General features: G+C 41.2%; 1 protein-coding gene across 4 annotated transcripts in view; it reads right to left on the bottom strand.

The window, feature by feature from the left end:
• Nucleotides 1–17,655, bottom strand: part of KHDRBS2 (KH RNA binding domain containing, signal transduction associated 2) — a 1,516,682-nt gene that overhangs the window by 1,282,953 nt on the left and 216,074 nt on the right. For all 4 annotated transcript variants that reach the window (XR_011203853.1, XR_011203854.1, XM_069235755.1 and 1 more), the window contains exon 2: nucleotides 5,502–5,639. Coding sequence is in view for 2 of the 4 variants with exons in the window: in XM_069235755.1 (XP_069091856.1) it covers nucleotides 5,502–5,639 (138 nt within the window). In the remaining 2 variants the exon portion in view is untranslated. The remainder of the gene's footprint in view (nucleotides 1–5,501; nucleotides 5,640–17,655) is intronic.

The following is a 17,655-nucleotide window of genomic DNA, read 5'->3' as shown; positions in this document are numbered from 1 at the left end:
ATGGATGAGTGTGCACAATTTAACGTAGAAACACTTCATTTGGAGAAACAGGAAATTGTAACTCTAGTAAAGGAAAAATCGAACATCAAGGTTTAAACTTACCACTCTGTCAATACAAAAGTTGAATCTTTAGAGAAAACAGTTTCAGATACTGTTGGTATGAGGCAGAATAAATTCGCAATTAAATCTGAACACCAAGAAGGGGTTAGTGAATGGTGCAATAGGGAATGTAATAGACTTCATTACATTCCACAACAGAGTATGAATATAATATAATTAAATTGGAACACATTGATGACGGAATAAAATGGAGGGTGTACTGCCAGATTTCTTCTGGTAAAAAATGTGTATGTGAAAAGACAACAGTTTCCTCTGTGTTTGGCCTATATTGTCACCATTCACAAATCTCAAGGATTAAGTTTGGATGCAGCTATGATAAATGTAGGTCACACAGTATTCAAAGAAGAAATATCTTAAGTTGTTTATCATGGGGGAGGACACTGTCAGACTTGTACCTTCTTGATTTTGATGAGAGCAGAGTAACATCATGTGTGATAGTGAGGGATCTATGCTCCTCATCTGAGCTAATATCGTAGTCTTGACTGGCATCCAATTTACAGAAAGCAAAAAGTTCTGATGTTGTAGATGTTTCAAAAGTTTCAAAACAAAGTAAAGAATCTACAAAGACTGCAAAAAGCTAAAAACAAATAAAGTGAGTAATATAATAGGTTTTCCATTTTTTAACACTTCTGGAGTTTCACGTTACTGTAATGTAGTTGTTAATGCATTACTCCACCTAAAGCTGGTGGCTGAAAACATTGTTGAACAAAGAGAAAAAACCTTTATGGCAACTCTTTATAATTTACTACACACTGAAAAACTTAAAACAGTATCAATGTGTACTATGTACCAATATAGGTCTCATGCAGAGAAACCACATAGTTTTTTTTTTTATAAATCTAAGCAATCTATTTTCCCCACAATTATGTAATGGATTTCATTTCATTAAACTAAACACACTGTTCCAAATCGTATATACTTAATAAATATTACATCAGGATGTATTCAGTGTAGATGTAAATTCCATTATGAAAAGTACAATCTCATAAGAGGCTCACAAGAGCAGACTAGGAATCAGTGGCCCTTTGGACAGCAGGCAAGGGTAAGCCTTCCTGGCTATCACAAGGTTGTGCAAACTTTCATGAGAGGCTCTTGAGGGCTGCTCATTACAATGGGCTTTGTTCATTATAATGGGCTTCTCTGGCTCCTGCGAGAGTCTTGAGAGAGATTTTAAGAAGGGGGAAAAAGAGAAACAGTAGAAAACAACAACATGATAAAAGTATGCGGTGCTTCTCAAAAGACCTATTTTAGTTAACAGTTCACAGGCTCTCATGAAAGTAATGAAACCTCAAAAATAGACTGCTGGTATCATGTTTGCATATGAGAGTAATAAAAACTGAGCCAATACACATTCACTACTGAACTATTGAATGTTTATCTGCTTAATACTCACACATATTGTACAAACATTATACAAAGTATAAACCATACTCTGTTTTATTACAACCCAAAAAATCTTTTTACAAAACGTGCAAGCATTATATATACTACAATATGATGCTAAGATTCATAGAGACAGATAAATAATTAATTTACTTTAAAAATAAACCCTAGAAGTTCACTGAAAAAACAAAGGTGAAAGTATTGTTATAGTTAGGTGTATTAAAAATATGTGTTTTTTATTTTGAAAAAACGTTGAAATTCACTAAAGATACAAAGATTAAAGTAACAATTATTTAGGTAAATTTCTCAGTGGCAACATTAATATTTTGAACTAAAAAAATAGAAATTCAGCAGTTATGGTTAGTAGCACTAACTGCATCTTTCCTCTCCATGATTATGATCTCACATATGACATGACTCATGATGTTCTATGACATTATTTATGGCATCACTGATGACATCACAAATTACATCATTGATGACATCACTGATGACATCATCCAAAGAATGTGTTAGCTTGTTTTACAGTTTATCTAGTGCACATTAATACCATGGTACTTCTCAACCTAATTTTGTACAGCAGCCCGTGTCCAGCTTAAGGGTGTAAATGTTTACAAAAAGCATGTGCTCCTAGTCCACCATGGCTGTGTAGAGGTATTAAACATGGTATAAATGGTTGCATTGAAGAGTAACTATGTGTGGGTGACTTTTGGTGAGGAAATGTAGGGAATTATGACCCAGTCGATTCTTTCAGCTCATGTGAGTCATGGTGCCTCCCCACACTCCAAAAGAGTTATGTATAGCATATTACACCTACACACTAGAATATAGACACTCACAGACAAACACATATGCACAAACACTTTCACATATATGTGTAACAATAACTAGGTCAGGTGTACCAGCCAATCACAATATATTGAGCAGAGCAGACCAGGGGCCTTATTTGGAGTTTGAGGAATTGGGTTACTCCGTCACAAACGTGATGGATATCCTGTCCGCCGTGTTACAATTCCACTATATCCTATCGACATAATGATATGGCGGACAGGATATCCGTCATGTTTGTGATGGGGAAAACCATCCACCAAACTCTAAATCATGCCGAAGTCTTATTCAGACCAGGTGCTCTGGGTTAGAGGCTTAGAACCCTGCAATGCAACAAACACTTAATAAATCACTGTCTAACTAGGAACCTTATTGTACACAAAACTATATACTATGTGCAAATTAGGAAATATAGACACAAAAACTGGTAATAATGCCTATGAGACCACTGTCTAAGGGGCCTTACAACCAACAGGTTGTGTACCGCAAACAAAGGCCACAAAGGTCCCTTGAAAGAGTGTGCTTCCTATTAATATGAACACCTCCGTCCTGTACAAGCCATAGTCTTGACCCTGATATCTTTGCGGTTGAGGATTATTTTTCCTCTGTTCAGCATATTATATGATTGCCTATCAATTTATCAAGATGGCACTTGTCATATACATACAATTCAAGATGAATTTGACTCCAGCACTGTGATCATTTGATAATATAATGTATACAACTCTTGCCCACTGAAGTAACTAAGTATGGAATTCGTGTATTTCACTGAAAGCTATGTGAAAAGGTGTAATTAAAAAATAATCGCGTTTATAAAGTAAATAAATAGGCCAGTTAATGATGCAATATTTATAGTCCAGCAAGAAACGGAAAGGTTTTTTACGTTCTGCCAGCATGCCAAAACATAGGTGTGATCGAGCATGTTTCATTACCGATTTAGAACTTGTAACCGGTATCGCTTTTAAGCAAATTCTTTTCGCACACTATATGAATCACAATGTCCTGGGAGAAGGAAATCACGCCAGAGCCATTAAACAAATGCTCCTGGACGAACCAGGAATCCAATTGTCGAAGCTGTCAATTGCGCAGTCCCATTAGGCATGCAGGGAAGCACATCTTAGGTGTATTTATTCCAATATATTCCGATGAATTGATTTTCTTGTTAGCAGCCTCATCCCGCGGAGGCCTGTCTTGCATAATGCAGAAGGCTACCCAGTAGGACAGCAAGTCATAAATGGATGCTTGAACATCTCTAAGAGGTTTACAGTGTTTGAAGAGGTATTAACGATGCAGGCATGACTTGAAAAATCATAAGACCTGGTAATGTTGGCTTGTCTTAGAGTAATAACGAGATCTGTCTAGCAGCATTCACGTTTAAAAAAAAAGATAAGGTCAAAAATGGAAACAGCAAAGACAGATCTTGAGGCTTTGCAGGTACTATAGGGGTAAAGCAAGAAAGAAAACTGGCTACATAAACGTGCAAAGCTTTCACTGCTACTCTTGAATTATCAGTGCCTGGGTCCATGTACTATTATTGAATTTCCATTAAAATGCATTCATTAAAACATTAGAGAGGGGCAGCATCATCCAAGCACAAAGATAGAAAGTCCATACTTGAGGAAATTGGTTGGCTAATGTATTCACGTTTTCTGTCCCTCTGATACACAATGTTTGATAAGAAAGTTAATTGATACGCCATTGTCTGTTCCTCATCTGTCCTAATTGGTTTGTTCTTTGCCTGGTCCTGGGCTAGCTTTTGGCTCCTCCCCTTCACTCTGTGATGCTGGTGGCCTTCACGTGCTCCTTGCTCTTAAGGTGCTTGCTCGTAATCCATCCTAACTCATAGGGTGTTCCGATTTGGTCAGGATGGCTCCTTAGGCACCACAGAGCCTCCTTTGACTTCTGTGCTCTGTGCATCTTCCTATCCACCTGCCCGGTTACACTAATGGCAGTTGTGGGACTGGTAATTTGGTTTTGCCAGCTTTACTTGCTTATGTTTGTATTGACCGAAATGAGGAAGATGATTGCGGGGTGATGTCTCAAACACTTATTAGTAATCTTCCTTTCTATTAATTCTAGTCTTCCTCCTTACATTCCATTTTACAAACTTTCCTGAGGCCATCTCTGTGGCACTTTCACTAAAATCTGGGTGTTTTACTCAGCTTCTGAGTTGGTTGGTTCTTGGTACTTAAATATCTGACCCTGGAGGGGTGAGAGGTCTTATTAGGAGACGAGGAAGGCCTTTGGAGAAAAAGGATAAGAAAGATTTGCTTCCCCTAGAATATGGGATTCTCTGTCTAAAAATGATAACTCATTTATGTAAGTACTGTGGTGAGTAAAGACTACGACTTGAAGAAATGGACATTACCAGTAAGCAATCTAGACTTTAATGCCGCCTGAACAATTTTAAAGTGAAATATTATAATTATGGGCTCCTTTCAGATGCTGTAATGATCGAACCTTGGCTTTTTGAGACACTATGCTCATGTTTATAACTGCTTGAAAAATTTCACTTAAAAGTTTTATTTGACAGGAAGCATAGGAAGAACCATGTTTGTCTATGATGGAGCGATAGTCCAGGGACCAGCATGGGGATTTGACCCGAACAAATATGTGAACATTCTGTGACCTGAGCAATTCTGAAATTTTGTGCATGAGGAATACTGATATCTTTGGACAGAATTGCATCAGAGGGGACATCATGTGATTGATACAAGATGCCAGGCAAATCCATTGAAGACATGAAGGCGGTCAAAATAACTGCTACAATGGCTGATGGGAACTGTCTAAGTTGTTCTGTGAAGGCTGCAGCGGCTGATATGAGTATTTTCTATAATGTCATACTAGAAACTACAGGACAGTGAGTGGACTGTGAGCTGTGAAGTAGGGAGAATTGCACGTGCAGCAGAGGTTACCATATGTCTGAAAATGTAGTGAATGGATAAAAGGTCTTCTTAAGCAAAGATTTTATTACCAAGACCAAACCAGACAACAAAATATCTGTATCTTGAAAAATAGGTCCTGAGAATGTACGATGGATACGTTGATACAATACAACAACAACAATTAAAGAGGGAGAACTTGCTGCTACCCAGTGAATCTCACATGACTAGCAATGATAGTGTGATGAAACGCTAAAGTGGAAAATAAATCATCCAGGTCTCTCTTACCAGATTTGCTGCATTCTGAACCATTAATGTCATCCATTGGAGGCGGGCTGGAAGGTGAAGAGCCTGAATACTTTCCCCAGTGTTGTGGTGAAGCTTGTGCCATATCATTGTTACCATTTGATTCCTCACACTGTGAGACTGGGGAGACAGAAAAGGATGAGGGAAATATTAAAAACGTAGAATCCCTGAGCAACATCAAAGCTCGATGCTCACATCCCTTTCACCTATGTAAACAAGAACATCTATTATTCAGTTGTGGCTCTTTAAGAGGTGTTTGTACTCCAGGAGGCAGATGACAACACCAAATCCATTGCCTTCATGTCCAAAACCGTCTAGGCCTTCACTAGGACTACGCACTCAATCAAACCATTGTCAATGTGCCAATGATGGTGCGAATGCTGTAACCACCTGGGTCTTAGACTTCCCACAGAATGAAATATATTTGCTGACTATTTATGACAGTTGGATCAAATTTGTGATCCTTGTAAAATATTTTGCACATGTGAAACTACCATTGACATCAGTGAGATAAAGATTTTGTGCAGTCATGGAAGACAACAAGTTGGCAGAATCAGAACAACTGAGGAGTTTGTGCTTCGGTCTTCCATAGAGTTGCAGAAGAGTATGATTCTTAAATCATTCAGAATCAGAGATTCCGATCAGCTACAGGCTTACAAGTGGCATTGATGAAAATGACCTGTTTGTTAACAGAGACAATGTAGGCAACCAGCATACATGTTCCTGGTAGTTGCAGGTGATGGTCTCAATAATCTTTCTTGGATTGTTGAACTAATGTGGTGTTCTGCTTTCTCTCAATGTGTCATAATGCAGGAACCTGAATTACTGCAGCAAACACAAATGTGTGCGTGCATGTGGAATTTCAACTTTGACATAATGGTGTTCATTGACCTTCATTTATTTATGGAAAAGAATGTTTCTCAAGGCAAAGCCAAATACTGGGCTTCCACATTGGTAAATGCATAGATGTGGTTATATCTCATGCATAACTAACAGTTATTGGATAATGTATTTGTGCTCATCAGTTTGCAAGATATTTTGTGAAACAGAATGTTGTAGCTTTTATCTGATTACTTTCATGTTGTGGAAAAAGAAATATCCGTTAACATACTCCCTTGACCATGGATTGTCATTCCAATTGACAAATGTTAGAACCCACAACTGGCACCACTTTGAATAAAACATTTTAGAAGCAATCATGAGAATTTGAAGAGTTTATAAACAAAGCCCAGTAATTACCGTCTATCTGTAGGAGTAATAATAAAGAAGTAGCTTCTTTGAGACAACACATCGGTTTGATTCTCTTATTTAGACTTGCACTACGGCATGTGGTTTCTGCCATCAGAACTTGAGTATCAGAAGCAAAGTCATGTCTGCTATAAATCCTCTTTCATTTCAGCAACTCTTGTGGCAATTGCAATATCTGGAATTGGTTGCAGACACTGAAACTGTTATCCCCTATAAACTGAAATATGATTTCAAAGAAAGACGGGAACTCCATATAGTTTGTAAATACTATCCCCAGGTGTCACCATGAATGGGCGGATAATCAATTATGTGTGTGTGCTTCTTGCAGTGAGAGGCAGAGCACTGGAGTGATATTCAAATGCCTGATACTATTTTAATCTGACAGATTGTATGGTGGGTACACATTTGAAGGTATTAGTGGGATTCTACCACTGATCTACTTGAGCATGAAACAGTTTACCCTTTTACATCAACCAGAGGTCTTAATTCATGACAAGTGCCTGCATAATACCCATAGGGGACATTCATTCAAGATTCATACATCATTATTGCATTTGTGGACATGCAGTCCAAATAGATGATATCCATGTCCATTCTAGAGGATGATAATTATGCACTTCTCAGAAAAAAACAGTGAGTCTTTTGTTAGCTTGGTAACTACCTTGTCAAGGTTAGAGTTTCAACAGATGCAAAGAAGAAACTATTCAATAAAAGTAACATTTGCATGGATAGAACAGGATATTAGTTTTGCCATCCTTAACAGATATTGACATGGTGAAAACATCATCAGCACATGATGGGAACAAGAAGAGAATGCTTTGAAGAGAGTGAGGCCATCCTTGCATGACAATTAAGTTTTGTGCCAAATGGTCTATGCAGTTCAGTACTAAACAAGATAGATATGATAGAATAACGAGGCTACTTGCCCCTCCTATGCTACTCAATCCAAAATGTACACAGAAGGGGTGGATCTTTGAATATTATGTTTTTTTTGTAAATACAGGAAGGCATAATGGCACATAGTTACTAAGGAACATTGTTTTTTTAGGATGAGCACAAAACTCATGCCTAAAAGTAGTGCCCCATCTATTCAGGGGATATCTCAAATAGGGGTTTGCATCGACATTCGTTCTATCCCACCTCACATCCTCTGTTTTTTTACCTCTACTGTGGTGTAAAGTTATGGAATATCATTCTCAATAAGAATTCTAGAAAAATTGTTAAGATCTACAACCCCCAGTCCTCCCCTTTTATCATACGGCCAGCTGCCTGTAGACAGCTAAGGCAATGGGATCAGAGTAGATAGTGCAAACATGAGGAAACATGAGGAAGCATGAGGGTTCATGTGTAGGCTGAGTAAGGAAAACTGATGCAGCTTTAAGCTTGTCATCTGCATACAGGTTGGGACTCAGCATAAATTACAGCTGGACAGATTTGGATATGTTTTTCAGTTTGTGCATGAAATCTCAACTTTTAATTAGTGTATGCTACAATGATCAAAGTCGATTTTAGTATACCTTAGGCTGGGGCTAAAATTCAGATCTAAAGTCATTTTTAACCTATCTGAATTATTTTGCATATGCAACTCTGAAACGTGTTTTCTGAGTCTCCCAATAATAACATTCACTCTTGAGTTGCCTGAAAGGGTGGATAGAATTGCTGCACTCCCCAGCTAGCAGAATAAAGCACCTTTAGAATAGTAGACCGATTTGAATTTCTAAGGCTGATTGCAGCATTCCCCTATTATTTAGTTCCAATGATGTTATCAGCCTAAAGACTAGAGAAAGGGCTGAGTAATTTCCTCAATGTGAACCAGAAGTACTGCTTTGAAGTTTGAAGGGAAAAAAGAGCGTTTGGCAACAGGAGCAATCACAGCAGACTGTAGTTAGAAAGATTTGCCATCTGCCTTGAAAATCTCCCAGCATGTTGTGCAATTGTAAACAGTCATTGAGCTGTGCCTGTTAGTGTAAAACACAGTAAAAGGTTGAAAACCACAATAAAACGTAAGGAGTAGTTGCAAGATATTTAAATCTAAATATCCTGCTCATGCACAGGGTACTGCCTCTACTGATGTACTTTGAGGCTGGATGACCCATCAGACAATTTGAAGCTTGACCACATATTGGCTAAATGCTGTGGGAAATTGAGTTGTTGGATGAAGAAGTTGTGAGCCCTTTTCAAGTCAATGCTACAATCCCCATCAGGGTGAACCACTAAAGTCACTAAATTAACCTGTGCTTAATCTTTTGTCATTTTGGCCCAAAATGGTCAGGCTTAGAGGAGAAGTAATGTGTGAAGTACTTATGCAGCACACAAACAGTAATAAAGTGAAAACACAAGAAAAAATCCATTTCAATTTAGAAAAACAGAGTAAATTACAATAAATTGACAATGAAACAACAAAAGTCCAATTAACAGAACCAGACTTATGTATTTTTTAAGTTTAAAGTGAAAACTAGTGGCTAAAAGATTAAAGTGCCAACCACGGACATCTAATCATGTGAGAAGAGGAAAAAGTAAAAAGTTATGGCCAACTGTGATGGAGCACAGTTCTGATACACAAAGTAGATTGGGCTCAGTTTCCATTTACCTTGAAAAAATGTCTGAGAAGGTAACGTTCAGTAGGGCGAGGCAGCTGGCCGAGGAAGAGGAATTGTTGTCGGGAAGCTGCTGGCTGAAGGCGAGTTGAAGATTCAATTGTTTGGACTTAGGCTCTTTTTGGGAAGTTGAAAATCTCCAGTCGGATGAAACTGTAGGTGGTAGCTGAAGAGGACTCCACAAGGCCGGATACCCTTTCTTGGAGGAGCCACTGAGCAGGATGTACTGCTGAGCAGAGGAACGTAGTGAGAGCTACTGCAAAATAATGCCAACTGGCAATGCATCTTGGGTGGATTGACAAACAGATAGGTTCCGGTCTCCCTTCAGTTCTAAGAAAACTATTCAGCCAAAAAAGTGCAAAGTTTTGGATTTTGGTTATCTGGGCACAATTAGCAGCACTTCCAAGGGTCCAGGAATAGAGGGGCACCACTTGGAGAATTAGGACTCACTCAGGCAGGGTCCAGGTGTGGATTCAGATGGTTGGAGCCTTTTCTATCCCTGAAGCTCTGATCACAAAGCCAGCCAACTAGCCCTTGGAATCACTCTGCCAGTCTTGGGCTCAAGGAGTAGTGCGGGCCACAGAGGCAGGGAAAACCTCTGGGGCACAGGGCAGGCTCCAAGCAACAAAGCAGTCCTTCCTGGTACAGTAAAGCAGTCCACTGAAGTACACAGCAGGTCCAGAAGTGAATTGAAGAGTGGGTCTTATAATCCCATTTTTATCTCTGGTGTCTGCTTTGAAGTGGGAGAAACATCTGAAAGCTTCCCTCCACAGAGGTGTTTAGCATTTCCTACGTCCCTGCACTGACTTTAGCATGGTTACAGGCACAATGGGCTAGTGTGATGTGTAAGTGGACCTGTGCCTAGCACCACCCCCCAACCTGCTTACGATCGCCCTTCCAGGCATACCTATTCCTTTATTGCATGGCTGCAGGGGAGGAACATAAAAAAGGCCAACTGTCACTCAAACCTTCATATGACTCAGGAACAGGCTGTAGGAAAATGGCAACTTTCTAACAGTGACATTTTCAGAATTGTGACTTAAACTTTGACTTTACGATTAAAGAGGAATTTAAATTATAATTCCTCAGATACCAAACATGACTTTTTTACCTGCTTTCAATCAAACATTAGCACTTATTAAATGTAATAGGGTAACATAATGTTAACCTATTGGAGAGGTATGCCTCACAGTAGTTAAAAACGAAATTAGGATCGTTTCACTACCAGCGTGTGTAAAATTTAAAAGCATATGTCTAACTTTTTAATTGAAATACACCCTGCCTTATGGACTGTCATGGACCTACCTTAGACCTGACATATATTATAAAAACATAATTTCAGACTAGGCAAGCTATTAATTTTTCCAAGTTGAATTATCCCGTTCACGGCAGACCTGGGGCATGTTCTAAGGGACTACGTACGCCCAGACCCACTAGCAGCCTGTAGTTTACCAGCACTGGGCACATGGTATACCTCTTTACAAGGGATTTACAGGTAAAATAAATATGTCAATCAGGTGTAAGACAGTTTTACCATGTTTTAGGGAGAAAGTATGAGCATCTTAGCACTGGTTTGCAGTGGTAAGGTGCAGAGAGTCCTAAGCCAACAAAAATACATTTAGAAAAATAGGAAAGGTGAAGACAAAAGGTTTGGGTGTGACCCTGCAGAGAGGGCCAAGTCCAAAATATATAGACTGAGACAGTGTTGCACCTTCAAAATTATATGGGTGTTTGCATGCTTCTAAGTATCACCCTTTGAAACTAAGAGTCTTTTGAAGAGTGAGCTTCCCTGAAATTTCTCCTGTCTTCGGTCTTGACTCCCCCATGGGTTCACCACTACGGACTTAAGGTGATACTTCCATGTAGTGGCTCACCCTGGCAGTGAGATAGTCAGGGGAAGAGGGTAAAGATCAGTATCATGGGGTGACAATGCAACAATATTCAAGTAATAGGAGTTGGCCCTGAAGCTCCAATGGGTTCTGGCATCCTATCAGCAGGTGCAGTCCAATAAGAGAGCCATTCTATTATGATGGAGTTAGTTGTCCAAGATCATATCAGTGCAGATAGAAAGCAGACTGAATATCAGTTGAAACAGTTTTATGGTTGCTGGGGAACCTCACAAACAAAGTTCCCATACAAGGAAACTGAGTGTGGCCATGGATTTGTTGAGCTCATTATTTAAACCGTTGATGGCAACTTTAGTCTGGATAGTTTAGTGGTTAATCTTTAGAGACTCATGATTTAGTTCATCCAAGAGATGTGTTGTCTCTCAAGTGAGAGACCTAATCCTACCAAAATTGTATAAAAAGCTGGTAGGCCTTTGCTTTGCATTAGGCTAAGCCAAGATAAACTAAGCAGGTCTGACTTACCTAATATGAAAAGCCAGTTTAAACATGCTTGCCTACTTTTATGATGGTAAAAATCATATATTAAAGTTGTTGATGTGAAAATCAAAGATTCTGATGAAGCAGGCACATTATTATGTAAATAAGAAATTCAGTTTTTTGGCATGTGATTAAATTAAGGATTTTAATTTCAATGCCAGTATATTTTCAAAAAATGCAAAGGGACGCAGGGTGACACAAAACCTAAAATGAGATTTTGGAAGCCATGCAAGGCCATCATGCATGGCCCGGCATGGGTTGGTAAATCTGAGATACCACAAGCCAGTGCAAATTGCTACCTTGCTTTACCATAACCTAGGGAGGCAGTCCATGGGTGGAGCATTGGTGTTCCCACATATCCACCCATGGGGAGGCATAGCAAGGAGAAATATCTTCATTTCTCCTGATGTTTTCTCTTTCTACACGTGCTGCATTTAGCAGTACACATAGAACACTAAGAAAGAGGAAAAACCCTAAAAAGATTTTTTCTGTGCAGGAAGGTGTCCCTTCTTGCTCAGAAACAATCCTGCCTATGTAGGGGCTAGGCGCCCAAAGTGTGCCAGTGCAAGGAGAGAGAGGAAATGTGCCATATCCTGAGAGATATGGCACATTCCTGCTCTCTGTCTTTCACGCAGAGCAGCAAGGAGTCTTGCTGCGTTGTGCTGTGTGAAAAAATGATAAATATGGCCCTTTGTCTTAATTGGATGTAGTTGATGCACTAAATGCACAGATGAATGCAGAGTGTTGCCATATTTGTTTAATCATTTAGACATACATTTTAGATTTTCTGACACAAACTCCCAAAACAGAAGCTTTGTTCAAAACAACAAACAAGCAATGGAACTGACAGACACAGAGAGTTCTCCTTGAGCATGGGGGGCATTTTTCCCTGTTTGAGTTTCTCATGTATTGGCAATCCAGGCACAGATAATCAGTGTCCATTGCCTTGTCATAAACACGGCAGGTTAATCATCCTGTGACCTACTAGCTCTACAGTTGATGAGTCACCAGTTCAAAAGATTCAATCAAGGGAGCCAGCTAAGGCTCCACCATTAGAAACTCAGCCTTTAGACCAAATGAAAATGAGATGAGGCAACTGTACATTTATTGGAACAGGAGCTCTGGCAGTTTATGGCAGAGCTTTGTCTCTGGAAAACTCAAAATGGGGAGTAAAGTCGTTTGTGATTATGGGACATTTGCGCTGTAGAATGGCAAATGAGTTTCAGTAGTTCACCACACAGTGTTCTTGCATCGGGGAGATGTGAACAGGGAGAACTACATCAAGAGCTCAGGTAATTGTTATAGAATATGTTTTAAATTTACAATTGTTATAAAATATGTTTTAAATTTACAACGAAAGCACTTACGTGCTATGATAGTGTTTACAATTCCTGCCCATCAACTACTTTCTAGCGCATTTCACATAGCAATGCTCATTTGTCTGTGGCTTGACTCTAATTCAGTGGCCAAATTGTGAGGAAGGATTTTTCTGCATCACTTGGATGGTCTCTTGTGTCTTGTGTATGCATATCTGTGCATTTCTATATGTTGATAGCTGAACTTTTCATACTGATTTTTCATCTAATTAGGGATCGGTAACAAGCACAAGTAATCCATAGATTAAAACATAAATCTTATTTCCTTTAAGTGTCAAGATACATTAGCAGTCATTTGGTTCGATTTTTACCGCATGATGTACAATCTTAAGCACTAGTCACCACCATTTCGCTGATAACATCAGTATATTTTCCGTAATGTGAGCTTCTACCACCCTTCTCTTGAGCTAAGTCTTGCTAATGTCCTTGCCCTTTCAACCTGACACCCCAGATAAAAACACCACAACCATGTTGTGGCCCAAACTCAAACTGTACTGCACAGTTCTCCGAATGTGTACTGTGCCTGGTTTGATGCCATCTTCGGCCATACACTTAGTTTACTCCAAATAACACCCTTTAAGTATGAATTCATGGTGTTTGATCGCAATAATTCTGACTGGACAGTACTGTGTGAGTAGTTGTAACATCCATTTTGCTATCGGCATCACTGTGACCCGTACAGCGAATCTTACACTTTGTGGGCAACTACTGCAATCGTGGGGCCGAATGGAAAAAAAGCCTTCAGGAGCCATGGGAAATCATGGAATTCCCACCGTGAATGAGTTCCCTTTACTAGTCCTGGAAAGCTCCAACATCGGTATCATCACTTTAAATGATTGGCGGGAACGAACCATGTCACCGTCCTCAACAGATAGTCCTGAAATTGTGCAGACGTGTTCATGTGGCTGACGTGAGGTGAAATATTATAATTTGAAATGAGAACAAAGTCAGGTAATAAAACTTGGGAACAATCTGTAGCGTAATAGCAGCACCTTGAGGCACTTTGTTGGGCATAAATACATCCATTCTTTCTCTCTCACACATACACACACACAAACACCGATAGCGTCGTAGTTCAGGATATGTGCTACTATCCATTCAACAAGAGCATAAACAAAAAATACAACTTATTTAAATCCTCCAGCAATTGCATCTGAAGATACAACTGTAAAAAATGCCATGTACCAGTTCATAGTTAATTAACTGTATTGCTCGGGCAGAAAACGAGGGTGAAACTGTCTTTTGTCTTGTTTTGGTGAGTAGTAGACTGTAGGAAGCGGCACATAATGTATTGTATGCAGTTGTTTTGAGGTAAACGTTTTGATCTGGTGTATTTTTTAGGTCTACTGTTAGCCAAGACCTTTTCATTTCTCCTAAGATATGTAAAAGATACTTACATTTAGGGGCTTTCTTGTCCTAGTAGTGCTGCTATCTACTAGTTGCATTCAATTCGCAGGCCCTGGGTACATGTTGTAGGGGCTTTTAGGTACATTAAAACTGTCAATTCAGTGTAGTCCAACTATGCCATTGTAGGAAGTTGGCTCTGTATGTACTATTTCAAAGTAAGAAATAGCATGCACAGAGTCCAAGGGTTCCCCTTAGAGGTAAGATAGTGGCAAAAAGAGATAATTCTAATCCTCTATTTTGTGGTAGTGTGGTCGAGCAGTAGGCTAATCAGAGGGTAGTGTTAAGCATTTGTTGTACACACAAAGGCAATAAATGAGGAACACACACTCAAAGACAATTCCAGGCCAATAGGTTTTTATATAGAAAAATATATTTTCTTAGTTTATTTTAAGAACCACAGGTTCAAGATTTACAAAAAATACTTTAAATGAAAGGTATTTTACTCAGGTATCTTAGGAACTTTGAATCATCACAATAGCATGTACAGTTTTGGCAAAAATGGCAATAAGCTATTTTAAAATTGGACACACTGCAAAATTCAACAGTTCCTGGGGGAGGTAAGTATTTGTTAGTTTCACAGGTAAGTAAAGCACTTACAGGGTTCAAAGTTGGGTCCAAGGTAGCCCACCATTGGGGGTTCAGGGCAACCCCAAAGTTACCACACCAGCAGCACAGGGCCGGTCAGGTGCAGGGGTCAAAGTGGCACCCAAAACACATAGGCTTCAATGGAGATAGGGGTGCCCTGGTTCTAGTCTGCCAGCAGGTAAGTACCCGTGACTTCAGAGGGCAGACCAGGGGGGTTTTGTAGGGCACCGGGGGGGACACAAGCAGGTACAGAAAGTACACCCTCAGCGGCACAGGGGCGGCCGGGTGCAGAGTGCAAACAGGCGTCGGTTTTGTAATGAGTTTCAATGGGAGACCCAGGGGTCTCTTCAGTGATGCAGGCCGGCAAGGGGGGGGGGGCTCCTCGGGGTAGCCACCACCTGGGCTAGGAAGAGGGCCACCTGGGGGTCGCTCCTGCACTGGAGGTCGGATCCGTCAGGTCCTGGGGACTGCGGGTGCAGTGAGTTTACTAGGCGTCGGGTTCTTTGAAGCAGGCATTTGCGGTCAGGGGGCGCCTCTGGATTCCCTCTGCATATGTCACTGTGGGGGCTCTGGGGGGTCAACTCTGGCTACTCACGGGCTCGCAGTCGCTGGGGAGTCCTCCCTGTAGTGTTGGTTTTCCGCAGGTCGAGCCGGGGGCGTCGGGTGCAGAGTGGAAAGTCTCACGCTTCCGGCGGGAAACGTGTGGTCTTTAAAAGTTGCTTCTTTGTTGCAAAGTTGCAGTTTCTTTGGAACAGGGCCGCTGTCCTTGGGAGTTCTTGGTCCTTTTAGATGCAGGGTAGTCCTCTGAGGCTTCAGAGGTCGCTGAACCCTGGGGGACGTGTCGCTGTTGCAGTTTTTCTTGAAGTGGGGAGACAGGGCGGTAGGGCTGGGGCCAAAGCAGTTGGTGTCTCCGTCTTCTCTGCAGGGCTTCAGGTCAGCAGTCCTTCTTCGTCTTCAGGTTGCAGGAATCTATCTTCCCAGGTTCTGGGGGGGCCCTAAATACTCAATTTAGGGGTATGTTTAGGTCTGGGAGGATAGTAGCCAATGGCTACTAGCCCTGAGGGTGGCTACACCCTCTTAGTGCCTCCTCCCGGTGGGGAGGGGGTCACATCCCTAATCTTAGGGGTTGTCCTGACTGGCCTGTGACTCCTCCTTGTTTTTCTCATTATCTCCTCCGGCCTTGCCGCCAAAAGTGGGGGCTGCGGCCAGAGGGGTGGGCATCTCCACTAGCTGGGATGCCCTGTGGCGCTGTAACAAAGGGGGTGAGCCTTTGAGGCTCACCGCCAGGTGTTACAGTTCCTGCAGGGGGAGGTGAGAAGCACCTCCACCCAGTACAGGCTTTGTTCCTGGCCACAGAGTGACAAAGGCACTCTCCCCATGTGGCCAGCAACATGTCTGGTGTGTGGCAGGCTGGTAAAACTAGTTAGCCCACACTGGAAGTCGCGTATGTTTTCAGGGGGCATCTCTAAGATGCCTTCTGGGTGTATTTCACAATAAAATGTACACTGGCATCAGTGTGCATTTATTGTGCTGAGAAGTTTGATACCAAACTTCCCAGTTTTCAGTGTAGCCATTATGGTGCTGTGGATTTCATGTTTGACAGACTCCCAGACCATATACTCTTATGGCTACCCTGCACTTACAATGTCTAAGGTTTTGCTTAGACACTGTAGGGGCATAGTGCTCATGCACTTATGCCCTCACCTATGGTATAGTGTACCCTGCCTTAGGGCTGTAAGGCCTGCTAGAGGGGTGACTTATCTATGCCATAGGCAGTGTGAGGTTGGCATGGCACTCTGAGGGGAGTGCCATGTCGACTTAGTCATTTTCTCCCCACCAGCTCACACAAGCTGGTAAGCAGTGTGTCTGTGCTGAGTGAAGGGTCCCCAGGGTGGCATAAGACATGCTGCAGCCCTTAGAGACCTTCCCTGGCATCAGGGCCTTTGGTACCAGGGATACCAGTTACAAAGGACTTACCCGGATGCCAGGATGTGCCAATTGTGGAGACAAAGGTACAGGTTAGGGAAAGAACACTGGTGCTGGGGCCTGGTTAGCAGCCCTCAGCACACTTTCAAATCATAACTTGGCATCAGCAAAGGCAAAAAGTCAGGGGGTAACCATGCCAAGGAGGCATTTCCTTACAGCCATGTTTAAGGGAGAGAACACAAGTACATTGCCACTAATTAGCAGGATAAAGTGCACATAGTCCTAAAGCGAGCTAAAACAAATTCAATAAAAATAGAGGAGTGAAGACAAGTAATCTGGGGAATACCACGTCAAAGATGTCAAGTCTAACAGAAAGGAACACAGGTAATGTGAGAGCTTGGGGGGGGGGAAGCAACATGAGCACTTAGGGGAGCAGATAAGATGTAAAGAGAGCAAAGTGGTGTAAAAGGGGAAGCAAACTGCTGGAGGATAGCAACATGGAGTGTGCAAATGAAAGGCACAAGAGTGAGAAAGCAACAGGGGAGTACACAAGAACAAATGCAATAGCACAGGGCCAGGTGAAACATACTAACAACTGAAGCAACATAGTGTG

This window comes from Pleurodeles waltl, chromosome 5 (genome assembly GCF_031143425.1).
Source record: "Pleurodeles waltl isolate 20211129_DDA chromosome 5, aPleWal1.hap1.20221129, whole genome shotgun sequence".
NCBI lineage: Eukaryota > Metazoa > Chordata > Amphibia > Caudata > Salamandridae > Pleurodeles > Pleurodeles waltl.
The sequence above is the reverse complement of the archived record's forward strand: the minus strand, read 5'-3'. Positions and strand labels throughout refer to the sequence as shown.